This window comes from Polyodon spathula, chromosome 29 (genome assembly GCF_017654505.1).
Source record: "Polyodon spathula isolate WHYD16114869_AA chromosome 29, ASM1765450v1, whole genome shotgun sequence".
NCBI classification, from domain to species: Eukaryota; Metazoa; Chordata; class Actinopteri; order Acipenseriformes; family Polyodontidae; genus Polyodon; species Polyodon spathula.
The window spans coordinates 5,880,825-5,900,364 of record NC_054562.1 but is presented as its reverse complement, the minus strand read 5'-3'; the positions used below and the strand labels follow the sequence as shown (position 1 = coordinate 5,900,364).

The following is a 19,540-nucleotide window of genomic DNA, read 5'->3' as shown; positions in this document are numbered from 1 at the left end:
AACCCCTGGATCACACAGCCTCCTCAATGTACTCTCTTTTTTTACAGCATAAGGTTCAAAAGCTTAAAAAAAAAAATCCTAAGTGTGTAATTCCTAAACAAAGATATCTGAGCAATATTTTTTAAAAAAATTATTAAATAACATTTATAGAAATGTATACAAAATATTTGAAATCAAAACAAACATACTATACCAAAACCCATAGTTAAAGAACACATTGCCATCAATGACTTCAAAAACGCTCAATAAAAAAAAAGTTAAGAATGGACTGATTTGATCAAATGTTCTAAAAGAAGGATGTTCAAGTATTTTAAAAAATACTAACTTCCTATTTATACAGTCAGTATTAGCAATCCAGAGTATTTCATAAAATTTGCCATGATTTAATTTGGTAAAACTGTGTGTTCCATCACTTTCCATGACTGTTAGTTGAAGCCAATCACTTAGAAACATAATTCATGAACCTCTGCTTTTTTTATTTACGCAAATTAACCAAACGATAATATACAACTGTGGGTATTAAAACTTAAGGGTAGGTCTATAAACACACATTTCCCTCAATACAGTCCCTGTCCTTGATTAGAATAGTGTTTTATGAATGTGTACAACCTCAATTCAGCACCAGCCCATTGGGCAAATTAGCAGATGGTACAACTTGTCATGACCTTTTACTACCCAACTCTTTGTGTGGTGCCCAGCGGGAGGGCTTGCTGAGCTGTGTTTGTAGTGAAGATTATGGCCGGTCCGCAGGAGTGTGCCTGCAGCCTGGGGTTTACTGCTGGCAAGAGGCCTGTCTCCACAGGAGGCTTCCTTTACATGGAGATGTGCAGCACAGAAGGGCTGCCTGTAGTGTCATTGAGCCCTGGTGAATCACTGTGACTGAAGCGAGGGCCTGCGGGGAAACAAACTCGGTTTAACACCCGCTAGCTACCCAGGGACTACTCATTAAAGACAAACTGTAAGAGGGGAAAGTTAATAAAACTACTTTATATTCAGCAACAGCTTGAGTTTAAAAGCATCGCTTACGAATCAGTTATCACAATGCTAAGAACAATAAAATGATACAAAGAAAAGGTTGAAAGGTTGAGCGCTAAATGAAGATTCACTGAAGGGCAGTGTTAATGTAATCAAGAGTTAAAATTGGTTACTTCTTATGATAATCGTAGCCAGTCAAAAAATTTTAACTCGTAACAAATTAGAACTACCTGTATGATGAATCTGTATCTCATCACAGTATGTACAAGTTAGATTGGACATACAGTAGCACCTCCTTGTATCTCCAGATTTAATAACTGGTGCTCACATTTCATCTGTACCCAGTTGCTGGGGACATGCATCCCCTGAATAAGATAGTAAGACAATGACAGTGTGTTCTTTAAGAAACTCCTCCATAGCCTTTAGTTTCATTTTGGGTATAACCTATCCACCATCAACTTGGAATAAGGGTCAAATGAAGACATGAAAACAGGTTTACTTTGCATTGAAATTTCTTTACTTTGAAATTTCTAAACCTGAAGAAAACAAATGAACCCATAAATACAAGTGTTTTATAAGGAAGGCAAAGAACAGAAGTTTGATGTATCAGTAGATCAGATCTTTCCAAGAGGTATTCATGGAACTCAACTAAGCATATCTGAAAAACAGCTTCTCCAATTGTGATGAAACTCAGTATTAACATTATTCAGCACAAGGCAGGTCCCCGAGAGTATTCTTATTTGTCCGTCTCTATGCCAACTTACCTTTTTACATGCACCTTAAACACAATAAATTATTCCAGATAGTGCAAATGATTTAAATGTACTCAACCACAATATAAACACCTAATTTCCTTAACTGATGAAGGTGTTCAATACCACTTTTCAAATTTTCATTAAACTATTCATTCCCATTTCGTATTCTATACTATCAAGAACATAAGAAAGTTCGCAAACGAGAGGCCATTCAACCCATCTTGCTCGTTTGGTTGTTAGTAGCTTATTGATCCCAGAATCTCATCAAGCAGCTTCTTGAAGGATCTCAGGGTGTCGGCTTCAACAACATTACTGGGGAGTTGATTCCAGACCCTCACGATTCTGTGCATACTGTTGATAAACATCAGTCGGTCAACTTTTTCATCTAATTTTGAATTTACAGCTGAGACGGGGGATGTATGTTACTGATATACTGTTTTATTTTTTTACTATTGCCACAAAGTAGTACATAGGCATTGCTCCAATCAAGAATTGAGCCGTGCCAATTAGATGCAAGTGGTTTGATTAATTGTGTCTATCTGTTTCTAGGGTGTATTACATGTCATTCAACAGTTTAACTTGTTTTTTGTTGTTGCAGGATGCCTAATCCAACCTGAAAGAGGAGATTAAATGCAGTTTCATTCTATTTAATAGAAGCTACCAAAGTATTTCCATCTGACCTATTTTGTATTTATAATCAGCTACTTATGTCTCAAATGTAGTTTTGAAAGTAACGCAAACATGTTTTTTTTTTTCATTTTACAACAGATTTGGTACTACATTAGGTTAATAGATAGTTTCAATGCCTTACTCAGAACATCTGTTACATTTCCCTAGTCAGTTCACCTCAGCAGTGTTTTATGGCTGAAAGCCTGCTAAGCATTAACAAATCCCTCTAAATCAAGGTGCATCTCTATAATTAAAGGTAAAGTAGTAGATAAAAGGTTCTACATTAATGGTGAGGCAATACCAACAGTGTCCGACAAGCCAGTGAAAAGTGTAAGGAGATGGTACGATGGGGATCTAAAGGACACAGTTCGTGTGGGAGAAGTTAGACAACAAGCAGTGGAAGGGTTGACGAGCATAGACAGCAGTGCTTTACCAGGCAAGCTGAAACTCTGGTGCTTTCAGTATGTTCTACTGCCAAGACTGCTCTGTCTCTATTTCTATTCTACTCTATCCGAGGAGTTTAAGTGCACCAAGGTCCGACTGGAAATTACATTGTTCGTTTTGTTGCTAGAAAGACACTCCAGGTACATCTGTAGAGCGCCATGCAAGTTTCTGAAAACTGAATTGCGAAAGTCTAGCACATACACAAACATTTTAAAAAGTGTTTATGTCCCACCCCTATTACTTCCGATTGGCTAGCTGTGGGAGAAGCTGCTCTTCTATTGGTTACAAAGAAAACAGACAGAAGCTATTTTTATATTTGAATAACTCCCAAGTATTGCTTATTATAGTTGTACTCTTAGTATGTTACTTAAATTTACTAGCAACTGTGTTCCAAACTGCACTGGAAGGATCATTTCCTTAAAGTATGTTATAAATTTGTTGAGGTGAGGGAGGGTCACTGGGAACCTTGTGTGTATCTTGAAGAATTTAGTGAACCCGTCAAGATGTTAATCACTGATTGTGTTCACATTAAATAAAACCAAAATCCTACAAATTATATTCCACTTTGTGCGTGTTTTGTGCGACAGGGAGGGGGCAAGTATTTTTAAGGACTACAAGTAGTTGTTTCTACCCCTGTGGTATACTACAAGTTGCCCTGTCAAGACTTTTGGGGAGAAAAAAAAAATAAAAAACCACCATATATGTATTATAAAAGTATAGCATAGTTAGGAAACTTAACATGGGACAATTAAAAACTCAGTGACCAAAGGCTAGTGGTAAAATATTAATTTATTATTGGATTTATACAGGAATTAATGATATTTACTTTGGTGTACTGTTACGTTAGCAATTATAGTTTTAAACGAAGTCCTTACTGCGCCTTAAAAGCGAAGTCCAAACAAACAAACAACCAAACACAAGTGCGTAGATCTCCAAATACATGAAGTAATTAAAAGTCCAAAATGATCTGCACACTGCTATTTGAAGAGTGGCGATAAAAATAAAAAAAAAACACTAAATACATAAATTAAATTTATTTTGTAGTTGTACAGAGTATATTTCATATTTTTAAGACACACACTTACAAATTTCTTACATCCAATAGATGCTGCAGAACTCTGCAAAACATTCCATCTTATAAATACATACTAGTGCTTTAACCTATAAATGTATCTCGATACTAACCATTTATTTATTCAGGACAGTAAGTGGGTCTGTTTTGGTAGCAGTCTGATCTTCTCACTCAAGAACATAGAATTACAAGACAGCAAAAGTTACATGCAAACTTGATATTTAGTCTGGGAGTATCCAATTTCAAGGCAAGAGGGTGGCAAAAGACAGCCTTTCAGAAGGACTACTTAAAATACACATTAAAACGAGTTAACCCAACAAAATGTGTGAAACTTATAAACAAGAGTGCTCCCCACATACAATGTAAGAATATGCACAATGGCAAAAGACCTGTCCTAAGGTTCGAATGGAGTTTCTAGGTTCAATTCTAATGTTCGATGAGCTATTCCTGTAGTGGCTAAATCAAGTTTACCTTGAATTGGTATTCCCGGAATTACCCTTGCCCTGCGTTAGCATCTTCTAAACTTTGATCAATTCCAAATAAATAATTTTGGGGGTTTCGTAAGTTGGGGACTGGCAGCATTCAAAACCGCTTTACATGGGTGGGAAAGAAATCAATCGTTGTATTTATCCCACTGAACCTGTTATTGCAATGGCAGCCAAATTGTACAGACTTAATTTACTGCATGAATATTATTTTTTAGCTTGATTGAAACTACAGTGCTGAGTTTATAGAATGCATAGACAGCTACCCATTGTTCCCTACACTGGACTGCATTCACACCCAGATCAGATCAAATATGAGTGTGTTAGTCCAGTTGTAAGTATATGTAAACACTCCAAGTCAGATCCTAATCATATCTGTATAAAATTAGTATTTTTGGGGCAAAACGCAGCTTTTCCATATGTAAATGCAAGAATAGATTTGAATTGTATTTACTATTTTTTTGTGGTAGTGTCAGATTATTTCACATTTACACAATGAAGAAATTGAATCAGGTGCTGATCAACTCAAAAGCACAGGACTTTGAATGCATCCCTGTAAATGTTGGCAACGCTACGTTTCAAAATATGAGGTAAGGAATGTACTTTGTTTTAATGCCCAGGTAAAGTTTCCTATTACAATCAATTGTATTTATTTATTTACAAAACAAAAAATAATGAATACACTTTAAACACTACAGATGCTACTAGACACTAGTTACCTATCTTTCTGCCATGTTGCAGAGAGCAGGGTTGGTATACACAAATGCTGGGGCCTATCTGTTGCAATAGGGGTTGTACACCCCCTTCTGCTGGAGCTCCAGCAGAGAAGCTGCTGTTTAAAACAGAACAAAAGGATGTTTCAAATACCCATAGAGAAATGTACAACTGCAACTGAGCAATCTGCTGCTCCTCGAACAGGAAGCAATCCTGTTGAACAATTAATTGGTTAACTATTTTTCAGCAATATAAAAAGCTCTTCCCCTTTCAGGCCCCCCTGAAGGAACAGCCCTTATGCAGCTGTAGGAAGCTTTTGTAGATTTGTTTTAAAGGGTAGTCAGTTGTTTCTTAAAAATGGTACACAGAACAGAAAATAAAAAATAAAAAAAAATACTGTAGACATATTATTTATGCAGCTGGTTTTACACACACGTGTGTTCTGACATGAAACACGCCTTCTTCAGAAGACCTTTCTTCAATTTAGTATTACTTAAGGATTTCCTGTGACTGCCAAGCCCAAGTTTTCTAAAGCCTGCATCCATGCATGTACAGCATATGCTTGGTAAACAAATGCATGATGGGACAGAAGACATTATTACAGAACATCTTTTTTTGTGGACAGTCATGGATGACAGGAACACAGTGTTGATGAATGTGCTAACTTAGTGTCAGGGGCATGCAAGTCACAGGCAAAGTGCTTGTAGTGAAATGTATACAGATAGGCCAGCGCTAAGTTGCACAACAGTGTCCCATGAAGTTGCAAAGTTTTGTGCAAATTACCTTGTGCCAGGCCAAAGGCCGAGTTCAATTTGAACCTGTTCTGTAATAATGTGTTTTTGAGATCTAATAACCCCTTTGGTGTCCCAGAGTGGCTCACCTGGGAAAAGCACAGCCACGTGGGGTGCAGGGAGAGTCATACAGTCAGAGGTGTACAGGTTCGTGTTCTTGCTGTGCAAAGTCACCGGTCTTCAATGGGGATTCCAAAGGGAGCGTCGCATTGGCTCTGGAGCTCCCGTGAGTCGGGAGGCAAAAACAACAGGGACTGTTTCTCCTCATCGCACTACAACATACGCTGCTGGCCAGGCGCCAATTAAACTCAAAAATGGACAACCGCAGGGCTGGTGTTTGTCTTCCAGGGGTTGGTAGCTCACTGGAATCTGCTCGAGTTCCCGGGTATAAAAGAGGAAGCTGGCTTGGTTGCAGGATCAGAGGACGCCCACTGAACTTTCAGTTCTCCCGAGTTGTGTGGGGAATTTCTCTCTTTTTTTTTTTAAAAAAGCCCTTCTTTGTGTATCAAGGCGCAATACCATCTCGGACAGTGCAGGTCCTCATGGTTATAACGTCTCCCACTTTGCAAAGCTGGCTTAACCCTTACTGCAATAACATTAGGGGCGTAACGATCAGCGAGTACTGATGAACTTTACATGATACATTGTATTGTAATGTGTATTATATACATGGCCAAAAGCAGTACAGTAGCTACTGTACTGGTAGCCCACAGCAACATTGCAAAGTGGTTTACTGAGTTTATACTGTAACCACACTGCAGGTTTGTCTAATAAGAAGTTAAACCACGCCATTACAATCATTTGAATAGGCCTCTTAATGTTCTATATTACTTCAAACATCCATGACTAACCCATGCCTGGTGTTCAGAACAGGGAGCAATGTGTGGTCATATACAGATGTATTTATTCTATCAAAGATATGTCTATTTAATATTCTTAACCCAAATCTGATGAGTAAACGTGATAAAAGTTAGAAGTGGTATCATGTCACAAATTAGCGAAAAGACTGCAGTAAGAAAATTCAAAACATTTTACATGTTGTTTTCATTAATGATTAAGCAAGAGCACGTTTTACATTAAATCTATTACAGCTTTGCAATTCCAATCAGAAATTAATGATTATATTGTAAAACTGTCATTTAAAATTACACTATTATTATAAGTATTTTAGATAGCTTATTACATTGGATCTTTTTTTTTAAGTGCATAATAAACTTAGCAGTTCAGAGCTGGTGACACGTTACAAGTCCATAATCCATAATTTTCAGCACAGTCACCAATTGGATTTGGTTTATGAATCTTAAATACAGACTTTCCATCTTTGAAAGAGATTAAATAGTGTTGTTCAGCTTCCAATGAAATAGCTACTACTATACATCGATTCAACCAGTCAAAAAAAAAAATATTGAAAAGAGAAAACCACAATCCTACTATAATGTACACATTTGCAAATGTTTCCAAGATTATTAAAACACAAGTAAAAAGTGTACACATACTGTATAATTAGGGATTCTGGTTTTCAGTGCTTTACCCTGACTTTTACACTATCCTTAATTCAATTCATACATGTTGAGGCATCTCAATCACAACTGAGAAACATGTTAGTAAATTGATTACAGTTTTTTTTTTTTTTCTGTGAAACAACCGAAATGGGCTTTCAAATTCACTTAGGCAGTTGAATAGAAATACCAAATCAAATAGTATTTAAATACGACAGGAAGCAGCAGCAGCAGTCAGTAGTGATGATGGTAGAATAGTGAAGGTTCTAAATGAAAAAGCAGAGTCTGAATCCCATGCGGACACAGGAATCTTCCCAAGAATTACCTCACTGTTAAAAGCCTTGCACTTTATCCAGTGTAGTTAACACCCAGCATGTAACACACTGCCCCCTGTTGATCTACACCAGCAGACTCTCAAACTCAAGGAATGGACATCGCTACCAGTTTAAGTGGCGTTTTTTTATTTACTGTGTTAGCCACGGGTTCAAGGGCTTTCTAACCCAGACAAAAAATAAATAAATAAAACTATTATACTGTTAAATATTTTATACATACAATATCTAAAAGCAAAACATAGACTTGAGGAGGTTGCATCAGTAAAACCTCTAAAAGTGAATGGAAATCCAAGGCTTGGCTAATGAATGCTATTGACCAAATTGTAGGAGGTTTAATGCATGTACCAGTAAGGGATTATTTGGTATTTACCCCACAAGATATCAACAGCATCTACTGTGGTTTGATCGGTCTGGTCTTCCTCATGAAAATTCTTTATGCAGGCATGCCAAGTAGAAAATCTTTCACTTATGTTTATTAATACCATCACAAAGCCACCTACTAACTACAATGTACTGTGTTGCTGTATCCAACACTAATGATGAATTGAGTAACTTTACCACCCATCCTGAACTTCATTTCCCCCTAGGACCATCACCCCGAAAATCATCAATATCCAAACCTATACCCACATGCAAAAAGCAATTCACATTCCAATAAGACAAGTTTTCAGGTGCCATAGAAAGCATTAGACAGAGAATGCCAATAAGAACAGAATGTCTACACAGTGTAGACAAAATAGGTCCTGCATTTGTATTGGCCTTCTATGAAAATTATGCATATTTGTGTGTGTCACTAGAACTGGCATTTACTAACAATTCACCAATGCTGGTGTAGCGCACACACTCAATTATTTTCCCATGACTGTACAGCTATTGCATGGTTCAAGCAGAAAGACAATTGAAAGTCAAAAACAAAAATTTAAAAAAAATCACACATCACATATGGTTTCCGAAACCCATGGTGACAACACACAAAAGGACTAAGGTGGGAGAGCTGTGTGTTTCTACACAGAACTGCTATTTGATTTGATGTGTGTAACGGAAACCTCAGATGAGCCTGGCCTCTCCCTCCATCTCAGGTGGGAGGTCACACACGCCAGTGAAGTTCAGCTCCTTGCCGTTGGAGGAGGGGTCTAGCCGGGGGCTCCTTCTGCCCATGCTGGGAGAGGGATTCTGGGAACAGGTCTCCAATGCCAGGGCCATCCCCCCTGACTTCCGCTCGCTCAGGAAGCTCTCCAAGCGTCGCAGAACCTGCTTTGGGTTCTTCTTGGCAAACACCTCCACCTCTGCAGTGAACAAGCTGGGTTTAGAGTACATTATGTGAGCAATCCACAGATTCAACTAGAATCAAAATGGGCATTAGTTTTCTGGGGCATAGTTAGCAGTATGGTTAAAATTCATAACCGTTAAAGACTGATTAGGTTCTTCCAGTGCTTGTTGCTCATAGCAGGGAGGATGGAAACTCTGGAAGGATCTGAATGCAAATGTATACCTCAGATGTTACTGAAGAAGCAACACAGCCAAGAGAAAAAAATATGGATATTTTAAACTGAAACAAACAATAAGTTTGAAACTTACCTTTCAATACGAAGCCAGAATCAGAGATTGTTTTGTGCTGTGTTTTCCAGATCTGGAAAAGATGGAGGAACGTGGCTACATAGAAATCATTCAGGACCCCAACAACCTGCTGTCTTCGATTGCACTCTCTGAAGAAAAAAAGTACACTTAACATTACAAAAACTTAACTTATTGATCAACTGGTTCACAAATGATTACCACTGACGATAAATCAGATATTTCTAACTGTAAAAGTGACATGAACCATCACAAAACAATTGCCAGAGAACATATGAATTACTTGTGGCTGCAGGGACATTAAATTTACATGCATGCTTGTTAAGGGAACTTTTAGAATAAAACAAAGTTAATACAGAACATATTTAACCTGTGACATTCACACTGAAAAACTGCAACAAATACTATTTTATCTACTGATTCCCAAATTAAGATTAAAGTACTTACTTAGACAGAGTCTCTTCTCGAAGAGCCATGATGGCAATCCGAGTGATATTAATGGACATCACACAGAATGGAAAATTCTGAAAAATAGAGATGTCAACAGGTCATTAGTACCATTCACATCTAAAGCATCTCCTAACAAATGCCCGTGGAGTGCAGGATGTGACCTATAGCCTGGAGATCGCAGGTTCGAAGCCAGGCGATGTCACTGCCGACCCTGACCGGGGGTTCCTAGGGGGTGGCGCACAACTAGCCAAGCGCCGCCCGGGTAGGGAGGGCTTAGGTCAGCAGAGGAATCCACGGTTCACCGCGCACCAGCGCCCCCTGTGGCTGATAAGGCGCCTGCGATTCTGCAGTGGAGCCATCAGATCTGTGTTGTCCTCCAGCACTATAGGTCAGATGGCCTCACTGTGGAACCGCAGTGCAAAAAAACGTCAGACTGGCAGGAGAAAAGCAGGGTAAAAAAACACTGGCGATGACTTAAAAAAAAAAAAAAAAAACCCACAAACAACAAATGTCCATGTAGCACTTCATCAAATACAGAGCAGCTGTGCTGATGGCAACCAATTGAGATTTGGACAAAAACCACACAAAAATACACACCAATTTTAATCAGTGTCAAGAGTATGTAAAGACAATCCTACACAAAACATGAGCTCAAATATCTGTCAATCATTGTGACTGTACATGCGTCCACGATATTCAGACACAGGGATAATAAGGTAATCAGATTGGAGTTTATTTTTTTGGTAATGGATTTTACAGCCAACAAACAGCATTAGTGCTGGAAAGAAGTGGTTTGTTGTTTGTGTGAAAGAAAAAGAAAAATCCCAGTTTGGAGTGGTTGGTAACCTGGGATGGGTGATGGGAGAGTCTGTAGATGTCTCGGGCCAGGGGCAGCGTCTGGGGATCCATCACCAGGTAGAGAGCATGCATGAGTCCCAGGAATCCAGTTCCCCGAAGGTCTGTCGCTGGGTCCGTCCCTAGAAACACAAGATATATGCTGTGAAAAGTCTGCACTAGTAAAATCAAAAAGAAAAAATGACTATCAAGTGAAAAGAACATAGTTGTATGTAGTAGCCATTGAACAAAACATGTGGTCTATTACATTGATCTAAAGACTGGTGGATCTAAATACCACTAAATCTTTTTAGATAATTAAAACAGTGCTTGTTTACCAAGGTTATAAAATGAGGTATGATGTATTTCTGTTTGTAGTGATCTAATAGTCATAGCACCAACCCTAATACTTAAATCAGACAGCCCCAATGTTTTTACACTGTGTTCTATGAAGTTATTACTTATTTTAATTGATGTCAAGCTGAATAAATGAATATCAAAATCTCAGCTACAAGAAAGAGACAGACGTTTCTGCATAAATCAGTGTGAAATGCAATTTTAAAGCTGCTGCAATTATTAAATCTGATACGCAGTCCGATGGTTGATATGAAGAGCTCACAATACGCACCTCTCAGCAGCCCAAAAGAAATGCTAAGATATGCATTCCTTACCCTGAAACCCCACCTGCTCCCAGTGGGATCCATATCGGGGGCAGTCAAAGCGGGCACCTGTCAGCTTCTTATAGATTGTCTGCAGCACCCGCATGTGTACCTTCTGGGTATTATCCAGGGAGCCTGGGAGCGAAGGGGAACAGGATCCCCAAAATATCAATAAAAGGTACAATATTTCGACAATAACATTTCATTTTTTTTTTTTTTTTTTTATAGAGTTGGTTTAAGAGTGTTGGTCAGAATATCAAAATGTAAAGACCTTGTCTAAGCTAAAATAAGTCACAAGGGAGGAATCTAAAGTGGGTCTCCAATGCAAAATGAGGGTGCAATGGGTTAATTGCATGTTAATTATTCTGTGCATAATTATTTTATAAATTTGATACATCCGATTGTCCTGAAGGGCAATTTGTATGATGCATAATAAGATAATTTGAAAGCCAAACATGTAATGAGATGGGGAGAGTGTGCATTCAAACCAACTATAGAACAATCATTTAACTACAATGAGCTTTGTGCTTTTGGTATACAGTACAAAAGATACATACCTCTATTACAATACAATATATCACGTAAAGAAAGTCACATCACGATTCAACAGTACATCCCTACTTCAATGCAGCTCTATGTAGTGTACAGAATGAAGGCAGCTGGTGGGAGACTCACACTGCGCAATGGTGAACACCAGGTCCCTCTCCTCCTGCAGCTCGCGGTGCAGCCGTGGGTGGCCGAACAGGAAGTGTGCGATGGCAGCCAGACCAGTCCGTCGCAGTGTAGGCTGGATCTTCTTCTGGAAAGAAAGTGGATAGAATTCAACATTACCATCTATGAATTGCATTTTTAAATAGACTCCTACCTCAGATGCCTAAACATGCGTTCTAGTTAAAACTCACTTTGATGCAATCGGACCATGTGAACTGCAACAAATGAACCAGGATAAGGGATGTTAATAAGACTCCTATTGCACAGCAGTTTCATCCATTCCAGGTTTCAACACAGGCTTGATCAGCCAAGTGTACAGGTAACAAGCTCAGGTGTGTCTTATTAAACTCAGGAATAGATCAAACTGCTTTGCAATGGGAGTCTTATTTTCATCCTTGAATTGTTTTATTATACAAGAATAATGTTAATAAAGCTAATAGGTAAGAAAATTGACTTGAAAGAATTGGTTACTTTTAATTCCAAGCTTACCATGTAGTCAGAGAGGTCTGTGGTCTGGAAGTGCTGCAGAGCCTCATTGAAAGAGATCAGAGGTGTGTAACCAGCAGAGTCTTCAGAGATCACTGCAGGGGAATATCAGAATATACTGTAGAGTGTGAAAAAACTGGGACGGCCATTTACTTCAATTAGGTTATTGCCTCAGTTGTTTTTACATTGCCTATGTGCGTGCAAACATATTACTTTTAGAAACATCAATATTAACTACCGTATTCCTTCGAATTTAAGATGCACTTCTTAACAATTTTTTGCTTCTCAAAAATAACCTGCGTCTTAAATTCGAGTTGTAGTGATGCGCGTATTAAAAAAAATAAAATAAAAAAAAAAACACACTCTAATCTCTAATCTCCATTTGTGACCCCTGGTCCTTGTTTCTTTTTTCAGGTCGAAAAAATTCCTTTTGACATTGTCAATACCTTTTAGAATATTGAATGCTTGAATCAGGTCGCTGTGTAGTCTTCTTTGTTCAAGACTGAATAGATTCTATTCTTTTAGCCTGTCTGCATATGACATGCCTTTTAAGCCCAGAGTGTGAAAGCATTGGACTGTACCAGCATTGGTATTACTGTGGACCTGACTACCGTTGTCGGTACTCAGGCCACGGACAGCAGCGCCCTCTGTGGGCTAAAATAAATCCCTGCAGAAAGGAAAATAAATAAATAAATAAAAATGGGCACCTGTGCGGTGTTTACAAATACACTTCTGTCTCCTGTGTCAGTGGCACTGCCCAAACAGAGCAGTGCAAACCCAGCGAGCAGAATGGATCCCCAGCAATTCATCACCCTAATGGATTTCCTGTGGAAAACCCTTACTGCGGTGTTGCAGGGGAGTGCAAGAGCTGCGGGACCAGACCCATGGCTACAGTGGCTCACGAAAATGAGGATCAGCCAGAAGCGTACTTGGAGGTATTTGAGGCTATGGTAATCTCTACCGGGTTGGCCCGAGAGCAATGGGCTAGCTGACGGGGGAGGCGCAGGCGGCGAGGACCCTGGAACTGGAGGCGATGATGGAGTACCCCAAACTGAAAGCTGCCATCCTCAACCACGTGGGTGCAACTGGAGGGCTACCGCTGCAAATTCCGAGAGAGCTTCTCTGCGGAGGAACACCCCAGGGCTATCGTGCACCACTTGCAGGATTACACCCAGGGATGACTGTACCCAGGAGCAACCACCACTGCCTGGCTGGTGGAGGTAGTCATAGTTGAGCGGTTCCTATAGTGCTTGGCATCACTCAGGAACCGTTTGGTTTTGTTGTGCTTTCGGTTTTGTATCACAATACAAACAATAAATACCTCTATTACTACATGATATATCCATTTTCAAACCAAACTGTCACCGTATACCCTTAGCAAAAGCTTACGTACGCCTTAAACCACTAATTTCAAAAGTAGGCGATTTGAATGACAGATGCTGTAGCTGGCAAATGACAGCATTCTTGCACTGCTTCAGTCAACGAGACCTATCAGAACAGGGTGAAACTACAGTACTAACGCACCACCGAGATGACCGACAGCGGCCCCAACCATTGAGAGCAGAACAGAGAAGGGACAGACAGCATAAAAACACTACAAACTACACAAACTAGAGAGGATTTGTAAATGATTATTTTTGCTAAGAAAATAAAAAATAGCGAGTGGTTTTACCGACGTTTACCGTATATAAATTTATTTCAGTCCAATGCATATTTTTGGGGCAATTCAATGTTTAACAAGCTTTACCAATTAATATCGAAAAATACCAAGCCTAGACATAGTGTAAAGAAAGATACGCTATACTCCAATTTATAATTAATGTCATGCATTCAGGCATAGTGACTCTCACCTGGATGAATAGACTCCAGTGCAGCCCATTCCTCCTGTGCTTCTTGTAAATCTGAACTCAGCTCTGGAAAAAAAAACCAAAACATTCAATGGAAGGCCCCTGTCCACTAGCAGATACAGCGTAAGAACATGGAACTCTAGGAGCCTGCTACACCACATCATCAGTGTTTCACATTTAAAAATCAATGAAATGCATCACATATCTTTCACCAGACATACATCCATTTTAATTGTTCTTCAAATAAAAGACACAAATATGGTATTGAAGGTACCTGTCGTATTTAATAACGAGAACACGTTTGAACTCTGTCGCAGCTCTCAACTCCCTATTACTGGTGGCGCATGCACTACACATGTCACGCAGCTGCTGAATGCAAACATGCAATCATTTTGAAACTATGTGTTAGCCTATCTGATATGCGTTACACACACGGTGCATTTAAATCAACGTGGGTTTTATTTCGCAGGGAGGTTCAGGTCACTCATCACTGTAATTTGTTTCCTCATAGCTCTGGGTTGCCAACATCCTCCAGAATCTCGGGACACTAAGCACACCTCCCTAAACTGCAATGTATTCAGTAAAGCGAGTGTGTTGTGGCACGTTGGAGAAACCAGAAACATCCGTGGTAACCTTAATATCACGGTATACAGCACATCATGCAAATGATCAAATAAAGGCTCAAATGAAGACTAATGTAAATCACTTAAATTACCGTAATTCACAAAAAAATAAAACCAACAAATCACACTTCCTTTCATGGAATGATTTAAACATTTGGTACTTAGCATTTTACTGTGCCAAACAACTTGGCACGTTTCTTTTTTACAAAGACAATCAGAATAATAATTTTAAAAACACTTTACTAGATCTACCCCCAAGTGTTTTGATGCTTGTTTTTTTATATTTTCATTTTACATGCACTTTGGTACAAATGAATTGATAAACCTGCCAATGTGTAGTTTTACACGCAGTAGAAGAGACATACAGTACTACTGGTGCTTTATTTTCTAGATGACTTGTGTAACCCGCTAATTGTCACCATTTATGCAGTACCTTTGAGCTCAAATTAAAAAGGATTTGACAGTGATATAATTGTTCTGTTGCTTCATAGGCAACTAAGGCAAATGTTTCCCCAAGGGGTAGCAGTGTGTGAGCAATCCTCCAGCCCCAGACGCAATTCCCTGAAGCTTTAGCAGCATGTCCCTTTGGAATCTCCCCCGTCACTGCAGTGTTTCAGACATTGTGCAAAAACAAGAACAGAACAGTTCTAAGCTCTTCTTTACATCTCCTTTAGCTCAAAGAAACAACTAGCCTTTCTTTTGCTCTTCATTCCCTCCTGCTGCGAGAGACTGCAAAAGGCCATTCTGCTTCAGAGATGAAATCTGAAAAAGAAATGCATTTAGTTTTTGTGCATTGGGGAGTGACTCTGTGTGTGTGTGTGTGTGTGTGTGTGTGTTTGAATATGCAACATGCAGTCAACATTGCTTTGCTTTTCACACTAGACAGGTGTTAAATGGTTATTTATTTCCTCTATTTGCCCTACACACCTTTGCACTTATCTAAGCTTAAACACCTAAATTATTCAAACTTGTTTACTTTGTTAGACTGCATACTCTTAATGCAATCTTGCCAAGACACCGCAGGACAGCCTTTATATTCTCATTTCAAGAATTCTCTTCTGTTAAAACTTAATTTCAATGTGCCTCTGCTCCAATTCTTACGTCAGGAAGTGTCTGTGTGTTCCTATGCTTGCACTCAAACATGCTGGCAGGAGTGTGTGTGTGTGTGTGTGTGTGTGTGTGTGTGTGTGTGTGTGTGTGTGTGTGTGCCAGTGTAAACCTATTTGTTAGGTGTTTAATACTCACAGGTACTGATTTGAGTGCCAATTTGCTGCTGGGTTGATCTTCAGTCTTGTGATACTCTGGTGTCAATCCATTTATATCCTTTAAAAAAAATTAAATAGCCAACTAAAATGGCTGACTAAATTCTCAAAGCTAATTAATTTCATTATTTCAGAAAGGAGAAAAAACACACTTAATAAAAGTTACCAAACTAGAAATAAACAAGTAAGACTTCATTCAAGTGCCTGCAATGTATTACATTGCTTCTTATTTGCTCAAACATTAAATTGGTGTTTTTTCGCTCCATTCAGAAATACATTGCGCTAATGGTGACTTTGAGAATCTACCCCGGGATATTTCTGTGAACAAAACAAAGCATTCCCCGGGGGCTTCACATAAGGGATAAGATTGAAGGGCTTGTAAACATGAAGTGAATGGATATTTGACCTGGCACACTTATACAGAGGGCTGCTAGTTAACTCGATTAGCATGTACTGCTGTATCCAAGACAGCACCAATTACTGATGACTCCATGGGCCATTTCTGGAGATAAACTTCCAAACTTCCAGATTTCCTTCTCGTCCCGGTGACAAATGAAACCCCCCTGCAGACTTGGAACACTGACCCAGTCATGATGTCCTGCCAGCCACATAACCAATGACAACATTATAGCAAAAAAATAATAGTACTCAAAATGTACAATAGGGGGCACTAACTACACAGAATGATATGTTTTAAAGATACATACCTCCATGCGATCGGTATCTCCTTCCATGGCTTTCCCACAAAGACATCTATACCCCCCTCTCTGGGTGCTCTGGTTCGTCAGCGCAAGCTGAGGGGCTCTGGGAGAGAGCCAGAACACAATTGGGCTACTATTACTAATAGTGGGACCTGCATAGCGTTACAAAATTGACACCCCCCAAACTGTAGTTGCCAGATCTCTGCATTCCTAGAGTTTCAAGCCCTGGCTGTTCCACACAGACCGATGGCAATGGAGCCACTGAAAGAATTATACTACTAGTGTAAAACAGAAAGCAAAGCAGGTCTGCAGCGGAATATACCAGCTCAATGAGGGATGAGAAATATATATATTTTTAATGGTTTCTTTGGATTGATTTAGAAGAGAACCATTGCAACCAAATTAGTTATTTTTGTCCTGGTATTATTAGGACACTGGAAAAGGGTCCACAGTAGCCTTCAAACAACAATGTAGAGAAAGCAGTCAGTTCTCATCAGGAAGATGCCATCCAAGGCCGTGTGACACCATGCAGGTTTTAGGTGTATATTAAGCTGGAACCAGCAGCAAGGGATTCTGTGCGCAGGCTTCTTGTTCTTCTTGTTCCTGCTGTCTTTATTACACTACCTCCACCTTTACATCTTTGGGTGCACTTAAAAGCACAGGGAGCGAGTTTCACAGATTGAACATGACCCTTAGTACAGTAACTCTGCCCAGGAGAAGAGGTTTGGGTGTTGAATATTAAAACATGTTCATCACGTGCAGGCAGCTAATAGATGTGTGAAGGAGTGGGGCTCATTTGTTAACTATATTAAATACAGCTAGCTCAAGGAGGCAAGGTGCTGGTGTACTCTGGTCCTGGGGTCCTGGGGTCCTGGGGTCCTGGGGGGGGGGGGGGGGTTAGGTTGCTCCTGCAGCAGACATTCAGCTACTGCCAAGATGACTGGGATTTACTGCTTTCAGCTGTAAAAACAAAACAAAACAAAAAAACACATTTTTAATCATAGGCAGTCAGATATTTAATTGTTTCAGGGTTTAATTCATACCTACAGAAGACTATTATTGTACTTCAGGGGTGCAAAAAGACTCCCATTACAAAGTAGTTTGATCTTTAAGCCTGTCTATGCATATGACATGACTTTTAAACCCGGGATAATTCTGGTCGCTCTTCTTTGCACTCTTTCTAGAGCAGCAATACCCTTTTTGTAGCGAGGTGACCAGGACTGAACACAGTATTCAAGATTAGGTCTTACTAATGCATTGTACAGTTTTAACATTACTTCCCTTGATTTAAATTCAACACTTCACAATGTATCAGAGCATCTTGTTGGCCTTTTTTATAGCTTCCCCACATTGTCTAGATGAAGACATTTCTGAGTCAACAAAAACTCCTAGATCTTTCATAGATTCCTTCTCCAATTTCAGTATCTCCCATATGATATTTATAATGCACATTTTTATTTCCTGCGTGCAGTACCTTACACTTTTCTCTATTAAATGCCATTTGCCATGTGTCTGCCCAGTTCTGAATCTTGTCTAGATCATTTTGAATGACCTTTGCTGCTGCAACAGTGTTTGCCACTCCTCCTATTTTTGTGTAGTGTGCAAATTTAACAAGTTTGCTTACTGTACCAGAATCTAAATCATTAATGTAGATTAGGAATAGCAGAGGACCTAATACTGATCCCTGTGGTACTCCACTGGTTACCTCACTCCATTCTGAGGTTTCTCCTCTAATCAGTACTTTCTGTTTTCTACATGTTAACCACTCCCTAATCCAAGTACATGTGTTTCCTTGAATCCCTACTGCGTTCAGTTTGAGAATTAATCTTTTATGCGGGACTTTTGTCAAAAGCTTTCTGGAAATCTAAATAAACCATGTCATATGCTTTGCAATTATCCATTATCGATGTTGCAGGTTAGTTAGACACGATCTCCCTTTCCTAAAACCATGCGGACTGACAACCTATTCTGTAACGAAATGATGTTACAGCATACAAGGCTGTTTACTTAACTTATATTAAACGCTGCAATCGTTTGGCAGAAATTGTATTTGTAATGAACTGCAGCCAGAATCAATTTCTTCCCAAAATCACTTCAAATGTAGATCGCACAGTGTCATGTGCATCATTTTTAAAGAATTAAACAAAACTTTTGGTAATAACACAGTGTCTTTTTTTTTAAACGCTATGTAAAAAAAAAAAAAAAAAAAAAGAAAGAAAAAGAAATCTCAGTTTTTACCTCAGTGTTTCTCACTCCCTCCAATCTCAGCTCCTCTTCCCCTCTCAGTCGCTGCTCGGTGGAGCCCCAACAGCTCACTGGTAGTTGTAGTTTTTTCAAACAACACTTCCCGCTTCGATGTAGAACTCGGCTGCTTTCGGAACTACACTTCCCAACATTCTGAGCGGCCAGGCGATCAACCGGCTGCGACGTGAAGAATTACAGTTAATGTGGTTTGGTGATTAGCGCTTCTTTTGTGTGACGTCACATCCGCTGGCTCAGTGGTTCTAAACAAGCTGGCGAGTCAGTGGCAAAATGCATTGGTGCGCTTTAAAACCTCTGTAAATTAAATTTTAAGATGTCATTTTTTTATATATAAATCAAAAAAAGAGTAAAGTGCATGGTCTAGTGTTGCGCTGCAGACTGCAACCACCAT

General features: G+C 39.3%; 1 protein-coding gene across 2 annotated transcripts; it reads right to left on the bottom strand.

Moving 5' to 3' along the window:
• Nucleotides 1–3,614: 3,614 nt before the first annotated feature.
• On the bottom strand, nt 3,615–19,319 carry elmod3 (ELMO/CED-12 domain containing 3). Of its 2 annotated transcripts, none has more exons than XM_041232404.1 (12): nt 19,126–19,319; nt 16,894–17,847; nt 16,170–16,247; nt 15,617–15,686; nt 14,305–14,367; nt 12,458–12,549; nt 11,933–12,053; nt 11,270–11,392; nt 10,611–10,741; nt 9,762–9,838; nt 9,318–9,445; nt 3,615–9,025 (listed from the first exon to the last, which is right to left on the bottom strand). In XM_041232404.1, exons 2-12 carry the CDS (start codon nt 16,918–16,920, stop codon nt 8,787–8,789), a joined length of 1,149 nt encoding a protein of 382 aa, XP_041088338.1. In that variant the 5' UTR covers nt 16,921–17,847; nt 19,126–19,319; the 3' UTR covers nt 3,615–8,786. The 2 variants fall into 2 exon arrangements, with proteins under 2 accessions (XP_041088338.1, XP_041088337.1); XM_041232403.1 differs by having other exon boundaries at nt 11,933–12,056; nt 19,126–19,314.
• Between the last annotated feature and the right edge of the window lie 221 nt (nt 19,320–19,540).

Excerpts from the sequence above, each read along its gene's own strand:
- elmod3 (XM_041232403.1), bottom strand. The coding sequence starts at position 16,920 with ATGGAAGGAGATACCGATCGCATGGAG. Across the intron at positions 12,057-12,457 it reads CAGACCTCTCTGACTACATG|AAGAAGATCCAGCCTACACT; the intron begins GTAAGCTTGGAA and ends CTTTCTTTCCAG. Across the intron at positions 9,026-9,317 it reads TTCTGGCTTCGTATTGAAAG|AGGTGGAGGTGTTTGCCAAG; the intron begins GTAAGTTTCAAA and ends TGTTCACTGCAG.